The 18,679-nt window shown below is 42.3% G+C and overlaps 1 protein-coding gene across 2 annotated transcripts in view; it reads right to left on the reverse strand.

Moving 5' to 3' along the window:
• Positions 1 to 520: 520 nt before the first annotated feature.
• LOC142560837 (uncharacterized) overlaps positions 521 to 18,679 on the reverse strand; it is a 97,274-nt gene continuing 79,115 nt past the window's right edge. For both annotated transcript variants that reach the window (XM_075673216.1, XM_075673226.1), the window contains 3 exons: positions 11,930 to 12,036; positions 8,710 to 8,830; positions 521 to 6,704 (listed from right to left, as the gene is read on the reverse strand). In XM_075673216.1, coding sequence (XP_075529331.1) covers positions 6,639 to 6,704; positions 8,710 to 8,830; positions 11,930 to 12,036 — 294 coding nt within the window. In that variant the 3' untranslated portion in view covers positions 521 to 6,638. The remainder of the gene's footprint in view (positions 6,705 to 8,709; positions 8,831 to 11,929; positions 12,037 to 18,679) is intronic.

Genomic DNA, 18,679 nt, shown 5'->3' on the forward strand with positions numbered 1-18,679 from the left:
GTCCATTGTTTTATTTGGCATCTTTGTTGTAATCATTAAGGCTAATTTATTCATGCCAGGGCTTATCTTGCTCTGTGGCCAATAGGTATACCGTAGGTATGAGCAAAGTCAATACTGCTGTTTTATAGTGTTCAGTAATGTGCTCTATGAAAAGTTTTGCAGCATGCTGTGAACAAGTTTGTCATTTCTTTCACAGACTTGTTTCATGTGTTCTACTTACATATTCACCAGCAACAGCAGCTCATTCCAGGCAACAAACTAGTGCATTCAGAAATGGCAGCTATTCTTGCAGTGTGTATGCCCTATGAAAGCGAGTGTTCGACCATGAAAATTTTTCTTTCTCATAAGGAAGAGAGAAAGAAAAGGCATCCCATCAAGTTGTACGTATCTCCATTCATGCTGCAAACACATTCTGAAGTCTTGAGTGGTGCAAATGTAGCAACTCCCAATATACATAAGCTACTAAGCAGTACAGGACAGTAACCTGTCTGTAGAGATTCAGTAGATCAAGCGGCAAAAATATAGGTCATAAAAACTGCATCATTTAATCACTTCTATATGTTGCAGCAACCTTACATGGGATGTCTTGCACTGTGGCGCAAGACAGGTGCACAAGTTATATTTCAGCATGCATTTACAGCAGTGATAGCAAAAGCTTACTATTTACAAAGAGTAGCATCAAAAGACAAGAACTTTCCAGAACAGACAATGAAGAAATGCTGCAAGGTACTGCCATCACCACTCAAAGCTTTACATGTCCAAATGGACCAAGCAAATTCTTGCATGGCCACTAGGACATTCAGCTTGTTTTTCATAGGTTCACTAAGCATCCCAGCACGTCATTCCACAAGCAGCGTCAGCTAGCCCACAATACAGCGCCTAGTCAATGTTACACATTTGAGCATTCTGGTAGCCTCTATGCAGTGCTACGGAAAAAAATTACAATAGGACAGCACTAGTCCGCACCAGCAAACTCTTGCCACAACAAATGCAAAAGAAGTGGTAAAGTGCAATGCAGATAACAGCTTCACCACTATGTGCTTTACATGTCAAATGTGCATTTACAGACTACAAAGATGTTCAGCCTAAGAAACAAGACATGAGAGCACTTGTCAAAGTCAGAATGCAGAAAAAGGGAACACATAATTCAGAACAATTGAAAGGCTAAATACCTCAATGAAGGTAAATACAACAGGGGAAGACATTGGAGAAAAAATTTGGACCATACAGAAGTCAGGTCAAGCACACAGAAATGCACTCAACAATATAAATTGCAATGAGATGGGATGGATGTAAGATGTCTAACAACTGGTATCAATGTAAGTGAAATTAGAAACTGAAATAAATCTTGTCCATTAAGTCTCGTCAACCTTCGTAATGACTGTAGCTGTTAATGTATTTCGTAGCATGATGCGATCTACAAGCTGTGGGCACACACGAGATTGGAGCTAAAACAGAAGAAAGATAGGAAATTGGTTTTCAATATGCCTGCTTCACGAAAAAATTCATGCCAGTCCAGTCTATTTCTATATGATCCCACCAGTAACCCACATACACGCACATGCACACACACACACAAAAGTATATTATGAGTGCCGTGTCTTTACACTCATATGATTAAAAAAGTTAGTGACCAATAGCAAGTTTTTGATACAAACATGAACCAGCAAGAAGTGCACTGAACAATGAACTGTTCTTGGAAAACAGACATGAAATTAGGTGACCACTTCTAGTAAATATCAGGAGCAAATAACTGAGAAAGCCTGCCTATCATACCAATGTTCAGTCTAGGTGACTTGTTTTGTCTGGAATTTGGCTGAGAGAAGAGCAATTTCAAAATGTTGGCACAGTAGCAAGAACTTCCCCTTTTCAATTCAGTCCCGTTTTGTCAATACTAAAAACATAGGTGCAGCACTACAGAAGTGCTGGAATGTACCAGTCATCGAATTTTGACAAGCTGCACAAAAAGACTGCAGCACTTAAATATGGATTAAAACTCCATTACCAGTAATTTTATTGTAAACACAATTGAATGTTGTATTAGCTCACCATCTCCATTAACTGAAAACATGAGTAATTCAATAGCCTCCACCACTGGTTCATATCAGACGGACACCTTCCACAACTGCATACCAAATATGGGCAATTTGCATACTACCACATTCTACAGTACTTTCCTTTGTGTTTGTACAACTGCTACGCTTGCCCTCACAAGTGGATAAGATCAGCCAGGTTCTGAGGGAAAAACAAGAGCAGTACTAATGCCTATGTCTACTCCAGCCGAAAAGCACTGCAACTCTTCCGTAACATTACTGAGTTACCTGTGAGTTTTATCATAAAATTAATAAATTGTGTACATGCAGGAGACGCAGTTTCTGAATAACCTGTGTTTTGAGCTATTTAGATTGATGAACTGCACTTTTGTGACAGCAATCCACTTTCGTCAAAAAGAGAGGTTTGGTAAACCAGTACACTGCAAGAAAGACTGGAAGTGATGTCCTTCACATTCCAAAACCAGGGCCATCTGACAATCTTTTGTCTGTGGCTAGATACAGCAGCAGAATTTTTTTCTTTTACACCACACTGTTTTCACACCTGGAATAGTGTTGTCCAATTAGGGACTTATGTCTGTATATGACAAGCTATTATTGCATGATGACAATCAACTGAAAAGTCAGGAAAAATTTCTTCATAATAAGGGCAGTTGAGTGCCACACTGATTCTTTGCAAAAAGCAAAGTGGTTATCGATTAGAGATGCACGTTTTCTTCCTGAAAAAATATACCTACTCCCACCTGCAACAGTCAATAAGAAAAATATAACCAATTTAAATTCAAAAACAAAATTAAACCTTGCAACACTAGAAAGTTGCCTCTGTGTGCACACATGCAACAGACTTTTACATGTAGAATGTAAAAAAAGGTTTGATGCCACAGTGAACATTTTTGGTTACCCTTCAATTTCTCACCAGCACCATATTTTGAAAAGTTGCGCATCCGAAGAACTAACCAGCCATATCAGGCACTGTTTACCATAAGTAACTTGTGGGGTGTAATCCCCCAGCCCTAGTGAGAACGTTCTAATTAGCGGTTGGAACAAGGCCCAAAATAAATGCCATCACACGGAGATGTGGCACAGTCATAATGATGAAGATAGAGTTATCTGCCTTAAGCCTGGCTAAAATGGGGGAGATGATGGCAATGAGGACATCATCACTATGGCCTTTGGGCACAAGAGTAGCGTTTGGCCATCAACTGCAACATTCTTCAAAAGGCAATCCTGTTTCCACTATATGTTTCCCAGCTCGACATATGGCCTGGTTTAGAATTTCCCTTTAGTGAATCTGGAATGAGTATTTTTTAATAACAATTTTTGACAAAATGACGCAAGGCTAAGAACCACCATCATGCAACCATTAGCATTGTGTGAGCTATTTGAAGGAACACATTCATGTGGTGAATCGATGTAATGGTGGTGTTTTAAATTTTGAACTTTTAAACCTAAATCTAGGGAGGCATTGAGTTAAACAGCCTTGACATTATTGCCTAATATCTCCACAACACGATTGAAAGGCCCCAGTTTGGCCTTAAGTGCTGCACATGCTCAGAGAAAACTATGGCTTAGAATTGCAAGCTAACGAAACCATGCCTAAGTGACCACAAGAGGGAGCACTATTACGCCCATTCTGGAAAAACGGTACAAATGAGACATTAAATAGGCTTATTTTATTTGCATACAGGGTTTGTCCTAAAAGTAATGCCAGCGATTAAATTGTGTAGCGACCATAAGTCGGAGCGCGCTAGGACCGGTTGGGATTGGTGGAGGGGGAAATCAGCTTATGCTAAGCACGGTCACTCTGTTGTCTGCTGCCATCTGCATAGCAAGGACAGGCTTTTCCGTGGAACTCACTTCCCATGCACGCTTTAATGCAGCACTCGTTGGAACAAAGGATCGGCATCAAGTTTAGCGTGAAACTCGGCAAATACACAGTAGAAATTTTTCGTATGATAAAGAATGCCTTAGGTGATAACTGTCAGAATATCAAGTCTACTGGTGGCACAAAGCATGTTCAGAAGGCCATGAAGAGGTCAGTGATGAAGCCTGTGCTGGATGGCCATCAATGATCATCACCAATGAAAATATGACGCATATGAGAGATCTTTCGAACTCAGACCACCATTTGTGTGTTTAGCGGCAGAGACATTAAACATCCCGAAAAGTACTGTTCACAATATTTTTACAAATAATTCGCAGATGTGAAAAATGTGTGCCAAGATTGTGTTGAAAGTGTTATCAAACAACCAAAAATCACGCCGAGTTGAAAAGTCCCAAGAAGTTTGGGACTTGTGTGAAAGTGACCCCCACTTTCTAGACGATGTCAATCACAGGTGATGAGTCTTGGGTGTTTGAATACGATTCCGAAAAAAAAAGAAAGAAAGAAGGCGAAGCATTGAGTGGCACACCTCAGTGTCCCCTCAGCCCAAGAAGGCCAGAATGGGCAAGTCAGAAAGTCAAGACCACTGCTCATTGCATTCTTCGACATCAAGGGGCTCGTCCACGAAGAGTTTGTACCACATGGTACAACCATCAACGCCAAATTCTACGTGCAAGTTCTCAAGAGACTCAAACAAAGGGTTCATTGTGTCCGGCCTGATATAGCAGGAGGTTGAAAACTTCACCATGACAACGCAACAGCCCATACCACCTTCCCTGCGATTCACTTCCTGGTCCACTCAAAGGTGCCAAAGGTGCCTATAGTCCTGACGTGGCTCCCCAAGACTTTTTCTTTCTGCACTGGAAAACTTCCACGAGTCATTTTGGTACAAATCGGAAAGTAAAGAGGCTTGGACCAAAGCTCCAAGGGGCATTCTAGAGGAGGCCTACTGCGACGCCTTCTATGCCTAGAAAATCTTGCTTGAAGCTATGTATCAACGCAGGGGGAACCTATTTTGAAACCTTTTAATGTGTTGTAGTGATCTGATAAATACTTTTGAATTGACTCGGTGACATTTCTTTTCAGACATACCCTACAAATTTACAGGTGAACTAAATTTCAGATCATAACGTGCCTTCATGCATTTTTAGTGTGCATAGAACCAAGCCTGGTATACACACATGTACACTATGCAGAGTTAAGGTCTCGTAAGATTTTCTTGTCACTTACGTAAAAATTGCATAATGGAAGCAATTAAAAAATGTCACTTCTGTGATTTACACTTAAAAGGCGGTGGCAAACACATTTGTTAAACAATTAAGCTGTCAAATTCTGTTATTGCACAAACTCAAAAATTTAGCAATGAATGGAAAAGAAGCATCAAAGGCTCACTGGGGCAATCAGTGCCAAAGCAAGTTGTGCACTTCGTACATTTACTCAGGCAGTCAGGTGATAGCATCAGCATTCCCTATGGGGTTTTTACCATTTTTATCACCTCAAAATGGGACAGGCTCGTTCATTATTTTTGACTCTTTATGAAATATAGCAGCTGCATGTGTGTCTTATCATTGACAAGAAATTGCAGTAAGCAAGCAGAACAAGACACGTCAATAGTAGTAAAAGCAGCTAAAACCTGCATTTGCACAAATATACCATGTGGAAGGAATTTCGACTTGGAATATAATTATGTGTAATAAAATATAGAGACAATTATAATGCAAATTAATGCCTAATGCAGTTGTATTGGTAAACAGTGCCTCTTAGTATTCAGGTTAGGTAAACTACACAGTGACAGACCCCATGTGGGTACACATTATGGCAACACATCAAGGGGCCTGATCCAGGTGCACTACAGCAAGGCAAGTGCATTTGAGTGAGGCTGCAGAGATGCGCTGTAGTGTATACCAGGTTCATTGGACTTGATGCCCAGAAAGAGTTCTGACTGCAACGCAACACCCTACTTTTCACCGGAGCGAGTTGCCCTCTCGCTATGTGCAGATCCACACACGCCTCCCTATGTAAAAAGGAAGGAACTTCCCACAAAGTTTAGTTTGCCGAGTGCCTTAGGTCACTGCATCTTTATAGGCAAAATTTACCTTAAAAATAAACCTGCATTATACTTGGAGCACAGTACCAAGTATGATGTTTGCTGGGCTGGTAAACCTAGAAAACGGTATTTCATGTCACTTTCATGCATACATAATAAAAAAAGAAAAATTGCTATTGCAAGAATTTAGTATTACTGTGCCCACTAAAAAAAAAAAAAAAAAAAAAAAAAGAAGAAGAAGACTAAGATGCAGTCTATGAGCAAAGCTTGAATGCGTCTGAACCAGTGGATAAGGTAATACAAAAAAGCTAAAAATCTTGCAATATGTTTACATAAATAGAAGCAAACAGTTACGGTAAAGAATTTGTTTTTCTGCCCAAATGAGCTCTGGTTGTCATTGACACCAAGAAGGATTGAGAAAAGGTCAGATTAAGAAAGGATCAATGCACATAAAACTAGGAAACAGAATAGCTAAGAACAACTACTGCAGGATGCGCTTAAAACAGTGACATTCTTTAGTCAGCTGAGACATTTAGGCAGTGCCAACACAGAAGTGAAACCATAAATTAGTGCATCTCAAACATGACACGACGAACCGCTGTTGAAGTAATCGGAGCAGCTGTGAGAGCATGCCAGAACTGAGCATGCCTATTCCAGTCTATTTGGCTTTGACTTGGTTGAGGAGATCATCATACAGTTTTGTCAGTTCGGTGTTCTCTTCATTCTGTGGGAACCAAAAAAAAAAAAAAAGTTTTACTTGCAAATAAAGAGAAGATCACTAAATTTTAGGTATGAAACTGCACTTTCATGCATAATATTATGGTGCAAATATCGGGTGTTCTTGAGAAAACTCGATTTTCAAGTAGTGCAGCCTAGATTAAGAAACCAAATTCTTTTTTTGCAAGATCTCATAAGTGATGGATGTCAGTGTGATGCGACAGTTACTAAAAGATTAATTATAACTGGATATAGCTAACATTTTAGCTAACTTTTCGAGGTATGTCAAATGAAATCGAAGCCAGCGGGAATGCAAAGCATTACCGTTTGCTACAAATGCTATGCCTACCACTACTTTCAAGGAATGCATACTCGAACGGTTTGAGCATGGACGTCCAAGCATTGATGTTCCAGTTAACATTTTGTCTAACTGCACTTATTCAGTACCAATTTTCTTTTTCTAATATGAAAAAACATGCACCACATCACTATGGCCTTTTTCTATTAAAAACGGCAGTTAGACTAGTACAGGGGTGTTCACTAAACGAAGTCAACAAAATCTAGTGAGACAGTACAAATCTAAAGAAATGTATTTTCCAAATATATAAACTTCAAAAACACCTCTTAGGGTGTAATAAGTAATATAATTTGTGAAAAGCGAAATTTACCAAAAAGCATAGGAATTATATGAAATGTTGCACTGCTAACATAATAGACAAAATATTCTAATATATACAAATATTTTTGCTTCCACATTCAACAACTCATAAAAGTTTCCACGTTCTTGCTCATAAGTAAGGTGTGCTGCATATTCTACATATTTGCGCTTGGTGGTAGTTTCCTCTTTCAGGTAGGTCCCACATATATTGAGCAAAGTGTTACATAGTGCTGGGCTGGGGGCAGGAAATCATATTTTGTAGAAACATTGTAAACATGAGATATTACTAAGATCTTTACAACATCTCGATAGACAAAACACTTTGTTAAACTGCCAAAAGGCAGAAAATGACACTCGCTGCTGAACAGCTGACGACTGTGTTGGTTTTGTAGGTCTCCATGGTTCACATTAAATTCCATGATCTACCATCATCTCCAGATTGACAGATACTAGTAGCATACAAATGATCATTTGATGGTGCAACAAAATTGTGAGACCTGCTTTCACATGAGGGCCAAGTTACCGAAGCACTTGCAATCTTCACAATTGCAAGGTGCACACTTCCAGACACTAGTTAAAAATTGCTGCCACACGGCAAAAAAATGAACTCTGCAACTAACTGAAGCCTACTTTTTTAAAACTATGGTGGAGCAAGTCCCTAAGGGCACCAGGAACTGAAATTGGGTGCAGCACTTGCCAATTGCCCATGACCCTTGTTCCATTGATGTGGCAAGGAAAGTTGGATGCAGAGGCATTTTATGGTTGTACATATTTCAACAACCTACCGGTCATATTTTGTAATGGAACTTGCACTATAATTGGCACATAGTAGTATTTGGGGTTTTACGTGCCAAAACCACTTTCTGATTATGAGGCACGCCGTAGTGGAGGACTCCGGAAATTTTGACCACCTGGGGTTCTTTAACGTGCACCTAAATCTAAGCACACGGGTGTTTTCGCATTTCGCCCCCATCGAAATGCGGCCGCCGTGGCCGGGATTCGATCCCGCGACCTCGTGCACAGCAGCCCAACACCATAGCCACTGAGCAACCACGGCGGGTATAATTGGCACATACATGAAGCAGTGTAAAGCAGTTTACTTTTTCCTTACCCTGTAAAATTTTTTTAAAGGCTTTAGTAATTATTTATATAATAGATAATCATGATTATTATAACAAGCTATATACCAAAGGAAAGTAGAATGGTATGGTATGATGAACTTTATTGATGTCCTGAAGATGCAGAAATGTGTTTTCTAAAGATAAACATTTTGTTTGGTAACCAACTTAGGTGTGGGGACAACATTTAAAGTAGCCATCAAGCCACGTCCACTCGTAGATGAAAAAGGGCATACCTTCTGTTCTAGTCGTTTTTCAAGACTATTGATGGTCATTGTAGCCTTCTTGAGTTGACCTTTCAGAACAGTGATGTCTGCTTCAAAGTTCCGTTTTGTATTTTCCACTTCTTTGTTGGCACTGGAAGGAAAAAAAAAGGAAGTGGGACATAGGAAAGATATTTTAAAGGGTCACCAAAGGGGAATATCAAGTTAAGCTGTATTAGTAAATTAAGTTTCTGCGATAGCAGCACAGCCATTCTTACTGCTAAAGGAGGCTTCGAAAGCAAGAAAAGGCAGGCCGGTGGTAACACTGCCTTGAAGTTCCCACACCAGCTTGCCTGGACATCAGAGTTTGACAGCGTTGGCTGTATGTTAGCTAAGTGTTTAATGGTAAAGAATGAATAAATTATATGGCAAGAGGAACCAAATGAATGAATATCTTTATTTCCAACAGACTGGGGGAGACCGGGAAGAAAAGCTGCAAGTGCAGCTTGAAAAAAACAGCCTGCCCCCTATGATCACAAGACATGGGCAGCGTAGAGCTGCTGCGTGTTTTTAACAATATGAAATACACAGTTTTGCAAGAATAGATGAGAAGCACTAAGTGCGACCCATTTAGCAAATTAAGAGAATCTTTCCTGCACCAAAATAGTGCAATTACAAGAACATACATTGAAATCATTCATGTCGCACTGACGCATCAGCAGGAACTTACGCTTTCATCTCTCCCCCGTTTCCACAATATAAAAATGGTTTTGAAATACTCTAGATGCCTCGTGTAGCTTAACTCTTTCCCTACTGTATCCATTGGGCATCGTTAGCCAACTATTGACGGTTTGAAATGCCACTTTCAAGACTTTTTGTGCTGCTCATGGACACACTGCACTGTCAGACATGAACTATATTTTGTTTTCTAAGCAGTTTGTTTTCCTGCCAGACGGTGATTTTTGAAAGCGCTCCCAAATTCTTGCTATCATCAAAGTAGAAAACAAAAATGGCTGCCCGCTATCGATGGTTTGAAAAACACCGCTTTCGAGACCTGCGCTGCTCATGGACACACTGCACCATCGGACATGAAGGAGGAGAACTATAGTTTTGTGTTCTAAGCAGTTTGCTCATTTCACACCAGGCGGAAATTTTTGAACACTCCAAAGTTTCGCGATCATCAAAGGAGAAAGAAAAAAACAGTGCCTTCCAATCTGAAGAAGGATGACCAGCAAAGCTGTGTATGTGGGCTCCTTAATGGCGAACTGCACCTCCGCCGCGGGTCCGCCCAGCACTGCACCATCTTCGGGATCGGCCCACGTCTGGGGAGTGCTTAATGCCTGCTTCACCTCTGCCGCGGGTCGGGCCAGTATTGCACTATCTTCGGGATCAGCCCACATATGGGAAGTGCTTAACGCCTGCTCCACCTCTCCTGCGGGTCGGCCCGGCATTGCACTATCTTCGGGATCGGCCCACGTATAGGGAGTGCTTAACGCCTGCTTCACCTCTGCCGCGGGTCGGCCCGGCATTGCCCTATCGTTGCTATCGACCCTCGTATGGGGAGTGCTTAATGCCTGCTCCACCTCCCCCGCGGGTCGGCCCGGCACTGCACTATCTTCGGGATCGGCCCACGTATAGGGAGTGCTTACCGCCTGCTCCACCTCCCCACGGGTCGGGTCGGCATTGCACTATCTTTGGGATCGGCCGACGTATAGGGAGTGCTTAACGCCTGCTTCACCTATGCTGCAGGTCGGCCCGGCATTGCACTATCTTCGGGATTGGCCCACGTATAGGGAGTTTATTGCTTACCACGCCAATGAGACGAAAATTTCCTTGGACGGTAGAGGTATACAGCTTCGCTGTAAAAATGGTCGCCTCAAGGAGCAGTGTGCGCACTTCAAAAATGGCAGATCTCGCATTCTGCTACATCCATGGCTGATTTTATCTATGGATTTAGCAGCGAGTCTGAGGATGCTGCCTTTTTGTCAGACTTTGGCTCTGAGAGCGATGACACAAACCAGCCTGGTACATCGGCGGCCGCAGCCTGGCAAGCTCAACTGTAGTGCTTGCCATTAAATTTTTGTGATTAGACGTGCTTCTCCTTCCTGCCACTTGCTGGCGGTCTAAGCAGCCTCCACAGACCACGGGCCCGCATCTTCCCTTTCATAAAGGACAACCCTGTACATTGCATTTGCTTTACATTACGTGTGTCATACCACTGAAGCTAGAAATCAAGTACCAGCCTGTCTCCTGTGACCATGCTCTCAAAAGAAAGAGTAGTGTGCCAAACTTCTTCCTTGTCCTGTGTTCCTACTCTAATCCAACAAATAACACATGCTGCCTATTATTCAGTGTGGGCCAAAGACATTTAGCCATTAGCCAGAAACTCCATACTTAATACTAAAACTCTGCAAGAAAAAAATTTTCTATCGTGTGCTACCTGTAGGCAACACTCATCCAGGTGCAAAATAATGGGCAGTTTTAGTTTAGTGTTTGCAACCGAATGTAAAAGCATCACGTACGTAAAGAAATAGCGTCGTCCTCACTGCACATGCTCGGAATGGTATTGGGTTTCTGCGGTTTACGCGCGCTATGATAACGTATGTTATTTGGAGAGCTTAATGTCCGTAATGTTTATAGACGCTAAGAAATAGCATTGTCGAACATGGGGGCACCCATGCCTCCCGCTTCAGCGTGAATTCTCTTGATGGCTACGCTCTCACTTGCGTTGATCGCCAGTAACTATTGTAATGAGCTTTCTCTTTCGCTAAACTCACCTGAAAGGTTATGTATGAACGCATAGCAGGTCCATTTTCTAAGATCGTTCGGTGATTCGAACACCTGTACGCATAACGAGACGCGTCCACATAGCAACAGCAGGATGGTTGCTAATGGACAGTCTTGGCTTGGATACGTTTGGCACAAGGCACCAGACGGCGCCCTGTTTTAAAACGTTTTCTTTACATTTGCGTTTCCGTAAGGTAAACTAAAAGACCTGACAGGACATGCACATTAACGTCTCGCAAAGGTGCTTACGCTTAACGTATGTAAGATGACAAACGCTATTCTAAACCTGTCTAATGCTGCAGTGAAGGGCTGCAGATTAATTTTTATCACGTGAAGTTCTTTGATGTGAACCCAAAGCAGCTACACGAACGTTTTTGCATTCTGCCCCCATTGGAATATTGCCGCTGTTGCAGCCAGCTACGGAAGGCTATACAATTTATTACAGCATCTACAAGGAAGTACCCACCCTTCGATGCTTTCCTCTGTTTTGGTTTTGATCATGTGAACCATGTGGCAGTTCTTCTCCAGGGCCTCATTTGCCTCAGTTAACTGCTGTTTTAGGAGAGCTTCATTCTGCACACAAAATAGATACAAACCGAATTAGCATCACCCACAAGAACAAGCAGTGCACAACTAATCTGAACTGGAAGCATCGTACAAGTGCAGTAAACAATTTAAGAATTTATGTTTCCTTACAGTAGACTCCTTTCAATATAGACTGTTTAGTTCCCAATCATTTTTGTTAAGCTCTGTTAAAACTTCTGGCAAAATAGCTATTCACAGTCTCTTCAGGTTCATAAGGAAAGTCTTCTGTGGCCATGTGCAATGATGGGTTTAAGCCGTAGGCTGACCCTGCACACTGGCCAAGGCCTAATTAAACGAGACCAATGCTCAACACAGTTTTAGTCTGGGCATATTCGGCACTGCCTGCTTAATACCTCTCGCCATATACAATGCCACAACAAGTTTGAGCACCTCCACACAGGCTTAGCCTCCAAAGAAAAGACACAGCCATGCTTAGCTGCAAAAAATACTTGTGCACACACTCATCCAAGGCTGGTCAGCTGAGCAGTGTTCTGTACATATGATGTACAAAGGTGATAAAATACAAAAGGACAATTGGGAAATTGCACTTATTCTTCACATTGCTTGATCAATGGTTTTATAAGTATGCATGCCACTACAATACACTTGATTTCATAGATTTCCCTTTTCACTCTGCACAAGCAGCTTCACAGGGAAGGTCAGTGCATGTGAACACAAAGTTTGCTCACACAAAGAAACTGGAAACATTTCTGTAGGTGTTGACAGAGCATGAATTCATACATGCAGCTGATCAGTCTCTAAAATGTTATCCCCAACCTTACCTAGCCTCCCAGTAAGTAAAGGAAATAGGTTTGTGTCCAACAGACAAGCCCCCACTATGACAATTTGTAGCACATGGTAATGCAAATAATAATATTTGGGGTTTTACGTGCCAAAACCACTTTCTGATTATGAGGCACGTCGTAGTGGAGGACTCCGGAAATTTTGACCACCTGGGGTTCTTTAACGTGCACCTAAATCTAAGCACACGGGTGTTTTCGCATTTCGCCCCCATCGAAATGCGGCCGCCGTGGCCGGGATTCGATCCCGCGACCTCGTGCTCAGCAGCCCAACACCATAGCCACTGAGCAACCACGGCGGGTATGGTAATGCAAATGATGACATCCACAGTGGTTTCCTTGCCCAAATGAGTTCCATAAGCAACCCTCTACAGAACAGCATGGTTAACTGAGAATCCCTATGCAGCAGCTTACAAATGCACATACAAAAATTACTTGAGAATGAAGCACCAGGATGACAGTAAGCTTCAGTCAGCAAAGCTTTCATAGAGCCCACATTGTACTGCCACACACTATTCCTGTGCAATGAAAGTACTACACACATGAAACCCACATTAGGGGCCTCTCCTAGGCAGTTTGTTTGCTGGACGATAGAAAATAATCCATGCCAACGACCCCACAACAGTTGTCAACTTCCCAAGGAGAAATTATCTAGGTAAATGTGACCTATTCGGGGATGGAAGCGGCGAAGCAAGTCTTGGAACAGCTCCCAAAGCAGCAAATTTGGCAATTTAGAGAAGGTTTGGAGCATGAATTGTTTATTATGCAGCAGTAGAAATGCATTTTGGAGCAGCATTGCAAAGCCCAACATGAGTGAAGTAGAGGCATATAAAGAACAGACGTTCTTTGACTTTGCAAAATACTGTTAAGGTACAGAAAATCAGTTCTGCAGAAGGAAGCAAAGTGGAGGAAGGTTCATGAGGAAAAAATTCCCATCCACACGATTGTAGCCATGAAGCTACAAAAGAATCCCCTAAGAGTTTCTCAGAAAGCATGATTAAGTTACACAATGGATGTACCCAAATAGATATGGCCAAGAAAAATATAACTGAGGGCTCTGCGAGAGCTGCGCACACTGTATGTTGATAGTCTTTTGTTAATGCTATCATGTTTTTCTTTTCATTGTGCACAAGCAACTCATTAAGTTTAATTATCTAACATCTATCACATATTTGATAAAGTGCCAATGAAAAGGTTGTGGAGTACGCCGAGAAATGACAAACATGAGTGCATAAAGCAACCGATAGGTATTATGGGGTCCTTTTCTGGAAAAAAAAAAGTGAACAAAAAGATTTCAAGTGACAATGCGTCCCCGTACCAATATTATCAGCAGTCTTAGACGCATAAGTTGTCTAGTGCATTGTGTACATTACAAATGTGTGAACCAGGGCGTGGTCTTGTAATGGTTATGAAAGCAAACCATTACAAGATTGCTCTATTTTGCATTAGATAAGGACTGAATATGCATGCAAAAAGCTGCTGATGCGTCAAGAGCGCAGCCACTCATTCAGAGCTCCCAAATTTGACGAGGTTTCCGTAAAGATTGCGGAGATGCTCGATTCTCGCGTGTCTCCGATGTTTTCCCCGCATGGCTCTTGCATCTCCTGTTATCCGGCTAGCCTGCGTAGCTGGACACCGCCGGTGGTCGGTGTAGTTGCAAATTAGTACGAAAGATGGCGAAGGTGTTGCGCTGCTAACGCCATCCAACAGCAAGGTTACTCTGGCACACATTGAAGTACGCTGTTCCTCCTTGGACTTTGGGTCAGCAGAGCGGGCGAACTTGAAGTGCCTATCTACACACTTCCTGTCTGACCGTTTGCCGAGGCTTTGGAGCAAGGCACCGGGATGGACGAACTTGATTTGTTAGAATGCGCCTCCGTATGAATGACTGTACATGCGAAGCATTAGGTGTTGGTGTCCAACATGAGGCCAAACATATTCACTAAATATCCTGTTGGTTGTGATACGACCAGCTGGCATTGGTGTATCAAAGGTGCAATAAATGCCCAAGAGCATGTTTGAGACCCCATAAGATTTTATGCAATCTGGCACGTCGAACCATTGTTAGATTCACAGCATATATAAATTTTTAAATATTGCGTTTCATTTTCATTAGAAAAAAGGTCCACATGAACCCTAGGTTGCTTTAACCCCACAAAGCCCGAACACCATTTCACATCAAAGCAAATTAAAATAACTTGTTACCATTTATTTCTGGTCACGGATAGTATATGTATATGAAGAAAACAGGTAAATAATCGATCGAAATCTAATTAGGAAATATTTTCATGAACGATCCACAACTGAAAACTCCCTCCAGCATACAAAAAAAAAAAAAGCTAGTACATATTGGCTTTAACATTGGGTTTTCAGCACTTCCATCAGTCTATAGCCATGAAACTCAGCCTACGAAAAATGATAAGTTGGGCTTTGTGGGGTTAAATCCAGTCTTTGGTCATTGCTCAATGTCCTCCACAACTTTTTCACTGACTTATCGATTAGGTGAGTTTATGAACTTAGCTAATTAAACATATTCGCACACAACGAAGAACTAAGTGACAACCATTTTTAAATACTTTAAACAAATTAAATATGCTCCATTAAATTTGTTTTTGAGTGCAACAGCGGTCGCTGAAGTTCAGTGCAAGGACACATGGAGGACACACACTGCTCTTTGCAGCTGGTCGTTCACCGCTGCGTGCTGTCTGATCTGCCTGCGCTACAGCCAATTGTGACAGATTGTACAGGGATTCCACAGCTACCTTATTCTTCACAAGTAGGAAGATACGTATACAGAAGGAGGTCAGACAGGGAGACACAATCGCTCCAATGCTATTCAATGCGTGTTTGGAAGAAGTATTCAAGCTGTTAAACTGGGAATGCTTAGGAGTAAGAATTGACGACGAATATCTCCGCAACCTTCGGTTTGCCGATGACTTCGTTCTATTCAGAGAGAGTGTAAAAGTGGCGTTGAAGATTAATATGCAGAAGACAAAGATAATGAAGAATATCTGGGCAAGGGAACAAGAGTTCAGGACAGCCTGATCATGAGCCTGATCATGAGAAGGAAATTCATAGAAGAATAAAAATGGGTTGGATCGCATAGGGCAGACATTGCCAGCTCCTGACTGTAAGCTTACCATTATCCTTGAAAAGGAAGGTGCACAATCAGTGCATTTTACCAGAGCTGACATATGGGGCAGAGACTTGGAGACTGACAAAGAAGCTTGAGAACAAGTTAAGGGCTGCAAAAAGAGTGATGTAATGAAGAATGCTAGGCATAACGTTAAGGGACAGAAAGAGCGGTTTGGATCAGAGAGTGAACGGCTACAGCCAATATTCTAATGGACACTAAGAAAAAAATGGAGCTGGGCAGGTCATATAATGCGCAGGTTTGATAACCGCTGGACAATTAGGGTTACAGAATGGGTACCAAGAGAAGGGAAACGCAGTCGAGGACGGCAGAAGATTAGGTGGCGTGATGAAATTAGGAAATTCGCGGGCGCTAGTTGGAATCTGTTGGCGCAGGACAGCGGTAATTGGAGATCACAGGGAGAGGCCTTCGTCCTGCAGTGGACATAAGGTAGGCTGATGATGATGATGACAACCAATTACAAGCAGACCTATCAACAAGCCAATATAGCTATCCTAATCACATATGCAGTAATTGGAATTCAGTTCGAACAAAGTCATGTCAGCGCAGAGACCCTCGTGAAACCCGTGCTTTATGTGTGACGTGTTATATTGCTTGTCATTGTACATAAATATTTCCTGCTCCTAGCCATATCCTTGCACCAAACCGAAAGCTCACGTCTGCCCCTGAAGGAAGCCGCAAATGATCTGTGCGATCACTGAACGTACAATGGACTTTTGTTGTGACCTTCAATCTCAGCACTACTCGCATTTGTCCAACATGGCCGCATGTGCTGTAATTATGTATAGAAGTCTTCTCTGAATATTTTGAAAGGCATAAAAGCAGACAATACAAAATTTTAGAAGTGCAACTCTTAGGCAGCCGTTCCTGTGGCGAGCGTCGGCATCCCATGTAACTGAGCGAACGAGCACAGCGAAAGATGACAGTGAACGTGGCGCGCAGCTGGGGATGAAAAAAGCAATGAGAGCAAAGAGGTGTGAGGGGGAAAGCAGAGAAGAGGGTATGGCAAAAGGGTGACAAGGAAAGCAGAGTGCCAGCAGCGACCAGACATGCGGCAAGCGCGGAAACGAAGCACTGGTGTGGGCTTCGGACCCACTGCGCACGCGCTACTGCTGCCGCTAGAGAATGCGCTGCGCACAAGTCATGTGTTCCTGTATTCACATTTTCTTTCTAACAGTGAGCGACGCAACCACTGGAAATGCTTCGTCTGCTGCTGCTGCCAAACGAGCTGCCCGAGCAGAGGCTCAGCACCACCACTAAGAGACATGTTGAATTCCTTAGAAGTACAGACATGTTGAATTCCTTAGAAGTACAGACATGTTGAATTCCTTAGAAGAACAGAATCCATACTTATTGAAAAACTCTGAAGGCCTTGTGAATTTTCTGGCATCAGATAAGACAATCTGCAGCTGGGGATTCAGCATAGATGTTCAAGATCTTTACTACTTACCGCATGGGCCCCTAATGTGCAGTGTTAAAGATTGCACAACTAATGAGAATGACGAGGTGTCTTTCCGCAACACGTGCGGCATGGCCATTGAATCCTTTCTTGAACTTCTGCATTTTTATTTAGCGAATACACATGTAGGATTCTGTGGTGAAACGTACATACAGGCGAAGGGTGTGTGCATTGGGTCAAAGGTAGCTCCCATCCTAAGTAGCATTTTTTGGGGAAGCATAGACAGAGTTGGCCAAAGATTTAGAAGGTGTAGTAAATAAGGTATACAGATATGTCGATGAATACTTGATTTTAGGCTGTCATGTAGACAAGGGTGCTTTCAGGAATAGGGTTGTAGAAGCCTTCAATTCTCTGGGCAAGGGTTTAACGTTTACTTCTGAAGTACCGGTAGATAACATGCTACAATTTCTTGATGTCAAGTTAGAATTCCTACCGGAACATGTATGTTGGTCATTTTCACCCCGAGCTGGGAAACCGCTAATGAATTATGCCTCAAACCATTCCAGGCTTGTGAAGAATGGCATAGTCATCTCGTGTTTCCGGTCAGCATTGTTGAATTCATGTCACCACACCGTAAAGAGTGCATTTTTTGAGCAAGTTGATAGGTTGAGAAAGGCTGGGTACCCGCTCGCTGTGATGCTGGCGTCGTGCGATAGGCTAATGAAGAAAATTAAACAGGATAAAGGACAATGCAAAAAGAATCAAAGGCAGAAGGATGTAGCTTCCAAGATTTCAGTGATTCCGTATGTGCACGGCCTTTCACACAGACTTAAAAAGGTGGCTGGTAGTTACGCAGTAAAAGTGGTACTTTCGGCGAAAAACAAAATAGGTAGTGTGTGCTCTAAGGTTAAAAATAAGTTCGAAAGAAAGGATGATGCAAAAAAAGAATGTAGTGTTAAACATCCGCGCAAGAACCAATTTGTTGATTGTGCGATGAATGTTGTTTATCAGATCCCTATGACGTGTGGTCATGTGTACGTAGGGCAGACTGTGAGATGCATTAACACGAGGTTAAGGGAACACTTGCCTGAAAGGTCGCCCTAGCACGCATTTGGCAATGCATTGCCAAGAACATGATTGCTCCCCCTGTCTTAGTAGCACCAACATTTTGTATAGGAATAGGAATCAAACCGCGAGGGAAATTGTGGAAGCACACTGGATTGAAAAACAAAAAGAAAAATGCATCAGCCATCCATCGGTTTCTTTGTTGGATAAAGA

This window comes from Dermacentor variabilis, chromosome 1, assembly GCF_050947875.1.
Source record: "Dermacentor variabilis isolate Ectoservices chromosome 1, ASM5094787v1, whole genome shotgun sequence".
NCBI lineage: Eukaryota > Metazoa > Arthropoda > Arachnida > Ixodida > Ixodidae > Dermacentor > Dermacentor variabilis.